General features: G+C 56.4%; 1 protein-coding gene across 16 annotated transcripts in view; it reads right to left on the bottom strand.

The window, feature by feature from the left end:
- Window positions 1-278: 278 nt before the first annotated feature.
- Window positions 279-10,080, bottom strand: part of Dnm1 (dynamin 1) — a 45,058-nt gene continuing 35,256 nt past the window's right edge. For 2 of the 16 annotated variants that reach the window (XM_052722978.1, XM_052722977.1), the window contains exons 16-23: window positions 8,454-8,563; window positions 7,512-7,623; window positions 7,101-7,112; window positions 6,617-6,787; window positions 4,533-4,774; window positions 3,970-4,185; window positions 2,276-2,312; window positions 279-867 (exon numbers count right to left, since the gene is read on the bottom strand). In XM_052722978.1, the coding sequence (XP_052578938.1) occupies window positions 2,291-2,312; window positions 3,970-4,185; window positions 4,533-4,774; window positions 6,617-6,787; window positions 7,101-7,112; window positions 7,512-7,623; window positions 8,454-8,563 (885 nt within the window). In that variant the 3' untranslated portion in view covers window positions 279-867; window positions 2,276-2,290. Of the gene's footprint in view, window positions 1,451-2,275; window positions 2,313-3,969; window positions 4,186-4,532; window positions 4,775-6,616; window positions 6,788-7,100; window positions 7,113-7,511; window positions 7,624-8,453; window positions 8,564-10,080 lie in introns of all 16 variants that reach the window. The other 14 variants (XM_052722971.1, XM_052722970.1, XM_052722974.1 and 11 more) reach the window with 11 other exon arrangements.

The raw sequence follows: 10,080 nt of genomic DNA, 5'->3' as shown, positions 1-10,080 counted from the left end.
CTAAGGGTGCTGGCTGCCAGGCCAGGCCTTTTCCGTTCTGTCCCCCTTTTCCCAGCCTCTGCATACACTGGACCTGTTTGGTTCTCCTTCAGGCTGCAGGCCTCCTCAGCTCAGCCTCCTGCCTCGATTCATGGTCCTACCCCCAATGGTGGACACGGTTCATAGGATGAGGTCCTGCTAAACTCTCCTTACATCACCCTGCATTCAGCGCCCAGTGTTTACACTCCCCTCCGCCCAGCTCCCTCCACAGAGAATCCGAACCAGCAGAGGACACACAGTTCCCCATCATCCAGAAATGGGTTTATTCTCAGCCAAGAGACAGCAGGACTGGTGGCTGTCAGACCGTACAGCTGCTGGTGCAGCATCCCCATGCTGCAGGGTGGGCATGGCCGAGGGGATGGCCGTCCACAGGCCAAGAGGACAGGGAAGCTCACTGGAGGTGGCACATTGGAGGAGGGGGGTGGTGTCAGGGTGACAGCGTTCCCTTGTAGTTGGACCACAAGACTCCACAAGGACAGCATGATGGTTGATTCTGATACTACAGGCCAGGCTGTGTCAGCCATATATATGTATATATATATATAGGTATATTTATAGATATTTATAGAATGTCGCAGGAGCAATACCACAGAGGGGCACAAGTTTTCACCAACATCACGTCTGGATGTGTCAGCTCACCACTACAACAGACTAAGTCACAGATGAAGGGGACAGGCTTTGGGGCCGGGGGGGCCACTGTCAAGTCACAGAACAGCTGTCCAGGCAGGCGTGGTAGGGGAGGTCTCCGAGGAGTAGGAGGGATCTGGTTAGAGGTCGAAGGGGGGCCTGGGGCTCTCAGGACGGGACGGACTTGCCTGACCCGATCGGCTGGCAGTTGGAGAGAAAGCCAAGAACGAACCAGAGAGAGAAAAGGAAGGAGAGCTGGTAAGGAAGAGCAGCCACCCCAGCGGAGGCAGGGGGATGAGGCAGGTGTGGATGTGGGCAAGGCTCCCGGAAAAGAGGCAGACAGGTGATGAATGAGAAAGGGAAGAGGGGAGGTGCTGGGCCATAACTAGCAGGCGGTCTGGGTGGAGGCTGGGTGGCCCTCTCTTGCCACGCACACGGCCTCTCATACACCACCCAGGCAATGCGCCCACAGGGCCTCCCTCTTCTCTGGTCACTGTTTCTCCCATCCCACTGGCCCAGGGCCACCCCAAGCCTCAGGGAGTCCCATGTAGCAGCCATGAGGCCAGAAATGCTTGAACCAGGAGAGCGAAGCTAAAGGGGACGACTGGAGGGAGCTCTGAAGGCCCCTCAGGTGGTCAGAAAGCCCAGGAGTCCTCTGAGGGGATCCTGGGGGGGCTGGGAGGCAAACAGCCGATGCCTGTGGCCATAGACTTATAAGTCTAAGAGGGGAGCCTCCGCTGGTCGGGGGGCTGCAGGTCGCGTAGGTGAGGCTGGGCCCTTCCTGCTGGGGAAAAGCAGAAGGGTGAGCGTCAATGTCTGGGGAAGAGCTGGGACAGGTCACAGATCCTGTGGCCAGCCAGGCAGGACTCCAGCTGACCTGCCAGGTCAGTGGATACTGTAGTGCCATTAGCTAAAAGGTGCAGGCCACTCTGAGAAGAGGCCAAGTGTAGAGACTAGTGGGCTGTCACTGTGTGGGGCTGAGGACATGGCCGTTAATTGCAGCTGTGCAATATCAAGGAGGAAAGGAAACGGGGCTGCTCTGTCTTGTCTGTGAGCTGTTATGGGCTGACAGAATGGCAAAGACGTTCAAGTGTTCTGAAATCATCAACTAGTCAGAGCCCTGGCTCAGCTATGGCTACTGTCGGATTATCGTGTTTGCTCTGTGGTGGGTTTCGATGCTCATGCTCCCAGGCTGTGAGCTGGATGCTCTGTCTTGGCAGCCCAGTTTAGACTAGGTATGAGGATGAAGTCCTAAGGCCTCTAGCCCCTTCAGAGGCCAGCCACACACGTCTTCTGCAGGCTCTCAGTCCCTACACTGTCAATGAGTCTGGTGTCTCTGACAGCTCCAGGGAGCACCCACATCTACCAGCTTGGGCACGGAACCTGTCCCGAGAGCCCTCAGTTTAGGCAAGGCCTTGAGTAGGGGCGCTGAGTCCCGAGGCTCCCTGGGAAGAGAGAGAGTCAGCTGGCAGAGGACAGGAAGAGGGAGTCTAGAGCTGCAGGAGGGGCCTGGCTCAGAGGTTCCAAAGTTGTCCTCAGCATGGAGCTGGTGCAGCGAGGAGGGAGGGGGCAGACACACTTCATGCAGCAGGCTGAGAGCATAACCTACCGTAGCTGACACTCCTCAGGGGTCACTGATAGTGATTCTGAAAGACAGCACGAAATCAACAGGGCAGTTCACAAACACACAGGAGAGCCAGGCATGGGGTTAAGGGTCACGCACACGCACACGCCTGGGCGTGCACACACATGCTGTGAGGCCTCAAGGCCCTGCATGCACACGCTAACACACATGCCCACAAACACGCATACATCTCCCCTCCCACCTCCCAGTGCCCAGCACCATTGCCGGCCAATACGTGCAGCGGATCTGGGACATGCAGCCACTCGACACACTGAAGCACACGCATGAGCTGTCACAACACAGAAGCTCGCCTGCACACAGAAGGCCTTTGCACCAGCTCCCTGCACACTCAGGCCTGGCGTGCTGACAGCGTTACCACACTGCTCCATAAGGGATAGGGGCTTGCACTCTAGGACCCAGCTGTCATTCTCCACCCAATAATCTTCCACGGTCCTCTACAGCATCGAGTCTCCACAAGTCATCTCCAACCTGACCCACTCTACAGCCAGCCTCGTTTACCATCAATATAGCAGCCCACTGTCTCCATCTGACCCTGCCCTGGAAAAGCGGCGGAGGACTTAGGAGAAGGGAAATGGAAGCCCTGGGAGGGAAGAGGGCTTGCTAAAGGGAAGTGAACCAGCATCTCTGGACTCCCAGTCCCAGGACACGCTGCTTGCCTTTACCCTACAGTTTATCAGAGCCCCACAGAGCAGGCCTACTCCTGCCTCATATAGGGATTAGACCCCCAGCTCTGCCCCTTCAGCCATCCAGATTCCCAAACAGATGCTATTGGCCTGTCTGATAATGTGATCTTTCTCAGAGACCATGGTCAGTGGAAACTGGGCAGACTGAGTCACCTATTAGAGTGAACTTACTGGAAAGCCAGTCATGGTCAAGAGGCAAAGCCAAGGGATGAAGTGTATTCCTCTTCCCTAGCGATCGCTGGCAATAGGGTAGCCTTCAGTCCCTGTCCTGCACCACACCCACCTTCTGGCTCCAGACCACCAGACTGTCCACGATTCCCAGACCCCTTCCCCAGTTTCCGATCCTACTCAATGCCTGGGCGCCACTCTCACATTCACACCCGTGTGCACGCCCACACACATCACACATCTTGCTGGTCACACAATCACAGCCTGGCCTGATCCTGTGGGCCAGAGGCTGGACGCCACCCTGGGACAGCTTTAAAGAGTCAGGGCTGGAAAGTGGGGTATCAAGGCAGTTCTGAATGTAACTGAAGAGATCCACGCGTCTCAAAGAGAGGATCTGCGGTCAGAGCCCTAGACGTGAGGTAGGCTCACTCGGAGCTGGGCGGGTGAGTGGAGAATGGAATCGAGGAGGATGGAGGGCAAAGGTTTAGAAATGCCAAGTGTGGGAAGAATGGAGAGAGAATGAAAAAAAGAAGGAAGCGCCATGCAAGTGCTGAAAAGGAGGGGGTAAGTGGTATAAGTCCTAGAGCCCCCTCCCCAGAAACGACCACCTCCGGGACTCAGCGCCCTCTGCGGGGCAGGACCGTCAGCCCGCGACCGCAGGTCCCTTGACCTTGCATCACCGACCCCAGAGCCTGGGATGGAGAGGGTCGCTTCCACCGCTAGGCCAAGGATCTAGAATCCGACTCCACCTCCCTCCCAGTCATGCCCGCCTGGCGGCCTTTCCCGCTGCTTTCAGCCCCTACTCACCTGGGAACCCCAGGCGGGGCGCGATTGGGGCGCGAGGGCACCTGGGGAGGGGGGCCGAAGGGATCAGGGGAAGCCCCCGGCCTGGAGGGCACGGGGGGCGCCCCCCCCAGGGCGGATCCAGCAGGCGGAGGCCCAGGAGCAGGGCCCCGCGACCCGGGCCGGGCTGGGGGCACGGCGGGGGCTCGGCGCTGCGGCGTGGGGCTGGACGTGGGCGATCTACGAGCGACAAGGGCCGAAAAAGCGCGGAGCAGAGATGAGCGGTTCCGCCCTCAACAGGGACCCCGCCCCCAGCCCAGGCTGTCCCCGCCCATGCAGCAAGCCCCGCCCACCGCGGCCGCGGCCAGCGTCGCAGCCTAAGCCCCGTCCCCCAGCGGCGCCACCCGCCCTGCAGCCAGAGCTCACGGCAAGCCCCGCCCCGCGACAAGCCCCGCCCTCTTCTAAGCTCCGCCCCTCGCTCCAGGTGGGAGCCCCCGAGACCCGGGCGCGCCACTGCCCGGTCCCGGCCCTCCTCCCGCGGGCCCCGGGCTGGGGGGCTTTGGGGCCGTGGGGGCCGGCCCTGGTACCTGCGTCCGGCCGGTACGCTCTGCACCTGCAGCCAGGAGTCGTCCACGGGCGGGGGCATGGGCGTGCTGACGGTGGTCGTGTTGATGTCGCCGATAATGCTGAGCGCCTCCTTCAGTGCGTGGTACATGCGCAGCATCTCGTCGCGCCGCTGAGCCTGCTCGGCCGATTCCTCCATCAATGTGTTCTGGTCCCCGCAAGAGTACAGGTTGGCCAGCAGCTCGGAGAAGATAAACTCCTTGGTCTGTGAGCGGGCAGAGGGAAGGAAGGAGTCTGGAACCTGATGACCGTGCCACCCTGTTGCTGGCCAGAACTGCTGAGAGCTGGGGTTTGGCCTTTCGAAAGCCTGCTTCTACTTGGTGCCTAAACCCGTAGATCTCTTCAAACCCCATCTAATGTCCTTTTCTCAGACGAGAATACATAGCCAGAGAGAGAAGTCACCTACCCTAGGTCTGGGATCTGAGAGGAGACTTAGAACCTAACGTGTCACCAAGACAACTGCCTACTAAGTTTATGAGCCTTTCTCGGGACCAAAATAAGGAAGAAGATAGTTTAAAATGTCCCGAGTCCCTAAAAAAGAAAGTAATAAATATATAATTATAATGTGTCCTTGGATTGAGTGAAAGGTGTCAGTGTGTGTAGTGGAGGTTTAAATCCCAATTAAAATCCCCAGGCAGCCCAGCAGTGGTGGTGCATACCTTTAATCCCAGCGCTCAGGAGGCAGAACCAGGTGGATCTCTATGAGTTTGAGGGCAGCCTGGTCTACATAGTTCCAGGACAGCCAGGGCTACACAGAAATCTGGGGCAATCTTGTGAGATGTTGATGTCCAATCTCACTGACTCCTTATCCAAAAATCTCCTGAACGGCTGTCATGGACCCGGCTCTGTGCTGCTCCCCACTTCATAAGCATTCCGTCCTCAACTCTATTATTACCGTCCATATTTTACACATTAGCAAACAGATGCGGAGATGGCAGTTCATCTGCTCAAAGTCACACGGGGAATTTGCGGCACAGCCAGCAGCATTCAAAGCCACGTCTGCTTTCCTGGGGCCCTGCTTTTTCACTAAGCTACAGGCTGCAGTGGCGCTGTGAGGTGTATTTCAAAGCAGCACCTGAGATCTCAAAAAGTGAAGATTCCTGACTCCTCCTGAAGAACATGCATGTTTGGGTCAACCTAGGTATGCATATCTATTTTTCAACTGCAAGTTCCCTGAAATTCAAATTAAGATGATGTATTCCCACCTGATATGTAACGTCAGGTTTACAAAAACTTAATGGGAAAATAGTATGCAACATATCTTAATAATTAATATTTTCTTTTTTTTAATTAATATTTTCTACATTGAAGCCAGGTATAGTGGGACAGGCCTGTTACCTCAGCACTCAGGAGGTGGAGAGAGCCAGGTAGAGGTCATCCGCAAGTTTGAGGTCAGCCTGAGCTCCACAGCAAGACCCTATCTCAAAAGTCAAAACAATAATATTTTGGATATCTTGCCTTAAAATAAATACTATTACAATTAGGGGTTTTGGAACCAGGCATAGTGGTGTACACCTTTAATCCCAGCACTTGGGAGGTAAAGGTAGACAATCTCTGTGCGTTCAAGGCCAGCCAGAGCTACATAGTGAGTTCCTGTCTTGAAAATAAATAAGTAAATAAAAATTAAGGGTTTGGGGATTATGGGATAGTTTAGTGTCTAAAAGTGCTTGCTGCTGCCAGGTATTGATGGCACACACCTTTAATCCCAGCACTCAGGAAGCAGAGGCAGGCGGATCTCTGTGAGTTCGAGGCCAGCCTGGTCTACAGAGTGAGATCCAGGACAGGCACCAAAACTACACAGAGAAATTCTGTCTCGAAAACAAACAAACAAAAAAGTGCCGCCAAGCCTGATGACCTGAGTTCAATCCTCGAGACCCACACGGTGGAAGGAGAACACCAACCCCCGCAAGCTGTCCCATGACCAACACAAACCACAGTGGCGTGTGTTCCTCTGCCCTGTGCGTATATAAATACTATAATAAGCAAAGGAGCCAGCTGACTGCTCGCCTACAGAACCACCCTGCATCGCCCCCAACTATGGACATACATTGTTGATCATGAGGTGCATGATGGTCTTGGGCATGAGATCCCGCACAGTCTTGTTGACAATGGCCATGTACGAGTCTACCAGGTTCCGAATGGTCTCCACCTGCCGCTCCAGCTGAGGGTCCATGGAGTGCATGAAGCTATCAGAGCCGTTCTCCTCGGTCTCACTGGCCTGCCATTGGGAACACAGGGCATCGGTGTGGCAGGCCTGTGCAATCAGACTTCCGGTGTCACTAAGACCTCAGTCCCTGCAAGGGTGTCTGCCCCACAGAGGCACTGAGGACACCTGGGGCTGACCACTGTGCCTCTCAGGACCCCAGACTCCCCATGTTCAGCATTGACTTGACTCTGACCCTAGTGGCTAAAATTTGTCCCTGTTTCTCAACCCATATATTGGGAAAGAACATCGCCAAGCTCCCTCACCTGACCAGGGTTGGAGCCAGGCTCCAGGAGCATGGCAGGAAGCAGGGGAAGGGCACACTTACCTTCTCCTTGTCCTGGAGGCCCACATCAGAGCCACAGAAGCCACATCAGCATTGCCACCGCCGCCACCACCACCAGGGAGCACATTTGAAATAGACAGAGGGGGAGGGATAGTGTGAGCCCTAGTGCAGTGTCAGCTGGACACACAGACACCGCCACAGCGACGGAGGGAGGTGAGAAGGTGACTTGAAGCTGCGAGCGTATGAGAGTTCCGGAGACGCCCTCCAGCAGGGAAGGGGGTACATAAAACATCCACTGGAGGAAAATGGGGAAACCAGAGGACTTTGTTCAAATCCATGCAGGTAGCTTGCTCTTTGTGAGTCAAACAAGGACTCAGAACCTCTCAAAGCCTGGTGCCCTGGGATCCCGAGGGAAAAGCAGCTGGCTCCTCCCCTCGCTCCACCACCACTCACCCCAACACGCTCAGGGTACACGCCAGCCCTCAGGAAGGAAGCCTTCCAGCTGTCCACCTCCTCCTGTGTCTCACAGGCCAGTTCCAGCTGCCGGTAATCCTTGTAGACATTCCTGCAAGATGGAGTAGGCGGGAGGGAAGATGAGGGAAAGCCCCACCCTGCTCCGAGGTGTGGGCTTTCGGGTCCTCGTGCCTAGTATCTACCCCTGGCTTTCTTATTGACCCTAGGCAAGGCTTCTCCTCTCTTCAAGCCTCACTGTTCTCATTTTGGAGGTAGGTTGGTAATGAGTCCTGTCTGCTGTGGCCATTAGGATGCTTCAGGGGGGAAAGTAGCCCGGTGTGTAGAAAGGGGTTGAAGTCAGGCATGGTAGCACACTCTAAAGTCCGTACTTGAGGGATTTAGCTCAGTGGTAGAGCACTTGCTTAGCAAGCAAAAGGCCCTGGGTTCGGTCCTCAGCTGCAGGGGGTTGGTGGGGGCAGTGGGGGAGACAAAGCCTGTACTTGAGAGGAGGCTGAGGCAGGAGACTCTTCAGTTTGAGGCCAGCTTGGACTACTTAAATGAGACTGTCTGGAAACAAAGGAAGGCAGGCCGCACTGTGAGGCGGTGCAGCCCGGCTTGGGTCTCAGGCCCCTTCAGAGCCCATCCCAGAGGAGACTGGGGCTTTAGACTTTTTGTTTCTAGTGCCTGGCAGAGTGTTCTGTGCCAAGCCGACACTGGGTAAGTGGCTGTGAAAAAAGGAGGGAGGGAACGAGGAAGAGGAGGGGAGAGGAGAAGGGGAGGGGGAGGGGGGAGGATGCCTGGACATGGGCCTAGCACTCAGGAGAAACCTAGTAGCTGTCTGGTGACAGGCCCTGGGGTTGGGCACCCATCTTCTACAGAGCAGGCGTGGTGTGGGGCTTGCAGGGTCGGGGTCTCAGCAGCTCAGTCAGGGCAGGCAGGTACCTCTGCTCTGTGTTGAAGAGGGCAAAGACATGCTTGCTTGACATGAAGCCCTTCTCCACATCACGAAGCTTCAGATTGTCCACAGACAGCATGTACTTCTTCTCTTTCTCCTGTCGGGAGGAGTAGGAACGAGGGGTCAGTCTGGCACTGACCTGCCTCCATCCCTTAGAGTGTTCCCTGTTGGTGAGCACCTGGGACTGTGAACACCCAAAGTAGTCCCTTCCCTGACTCTATGGGCACCCCTCCCTGTGGCTTTCAAGCCAATCTCAGCAGCCCTGTATATATGCCACAGCCTAAGGAGCTGGCGAAGGCAGCGAGACCTAGGAGGCCTCCCTCATCTCACCGTGAGCAAGTCCTGGAGACAGGCCAGGCTGGGCCTCAGGCAGGGATGGCTCACAGGAGGCTCTCTCGCCTCCAGCCTGGCTCCCTCTGACTTCATTTCCTGACTACAGAGATGGGGGGGGACGGACGACTCGACTAGCCCCAGAGGCTTCAAAGGGCTGGCTCAGCCCACTCCCCTCTCCCTGCTCCAGCTATCCATGTGTTACCAATCAGACACACAGCACAAGCCTGGAAATTGTATGTCAGTGAGCACATGTGTGTGGTTCTGTGGTTGTTGCAAGGCCAAGCAAGTCCGTCACCGTTGTGTGCACTTGTGTCTGTAGGACATGTATGCATGCATGGGACCATGTGGTAAAATGGCCATGCTTGTCACTGTGAATGTGTGTGACGACTGTGAACAGAAGGAAGACAAGGGGCCATAGTCTTACATACGGTTTGTGCAGTGGTCTAGACATGTTGGTGTGTTGTTTTGTGGAAGAAGTTATATAAATCTGTGGACAGACGTGTCTGTGTCTGTAGGCTGTGTCCCAGGGGAAGGGTTCAGGGACCCTGGGAGGAGGCACCCCGATGGGGCACCAGGAAGGAGAAGTTTCTGCTGCCTGTATCCCACTGGCCCACCCACCCAATAACCACAGAGCCTATGCAGGAGGGATGGTCTGTGTAGGACTCCATAGCCTTGCCTAGGATCTCAGGTGGGGGCTGGGTTAGGAGGATCTAGCTTTCCCACCCTGGCGTCATCTCCACCCCTCTGCCCCACACACCCGCCTGGCCTATGCAGCCACATAAAGCCCTCTTTATGCCAGGCGGGTGGCCGGGAGCCCCAGAGGGCGGCTGGGGGAGGAGAGGAGGAAGTTGTACACGCGGCCAGGGAACATCTGGAACCCATCTAGGGAGGCCCGCCACAGCCGCCTTGTGCTCAGGGTTGGACACTAGGTAGGAGTGGCCTCCTCCCCCAGCCCTCCCTTCCTGCCGGCCCCCTCCCCAGGCCCCTCCTTCCAGCCCAGCTCCCGCTCACCCCTGCCACGTCAAAGGAGGCAGAAGGGGAGTCGGGAGCAGAGAGGGACCACGGCTGGTCGGCTGGGGCTGGGGGACATGGGAGCTGGGGCTGGGGGCATCGCATCTCCAGGAGATGGGACCAAAGCTCCTACCGGATGGACAGATGCTGCTGCCTGGATGGACCAAAGGATACCTCCACTCCGTCTACCCAGTGTTTAGACTACCTGTTCAGGACTCCCAAATTGTACAGTAGTCTGCACATTGGTTAGGCTGGGCTGGGTTAGACCCT

Source organism: Peromyscus californicus, unplaced genomic scaffold (genome assembly GCF_007827085.1).
Source record: "Peromyscus californicus insignis strain IS unplaced genomic scaffold, ASM782708v3 Scaffold_7__1_contigs__length_154581171, whole genome shotgun sequence".
In the NCBI taxonomy this organism is placed as follows: domain Eukaryota; kingdom Metazoa; phylum Chordata; class Mammalia; order Rodentia; family Cricetidae; genus Peromyscus; species Peromyscus californicus.
This window is presented reverse-complemented; position numbering and strand designations above follow the sequence as displayed.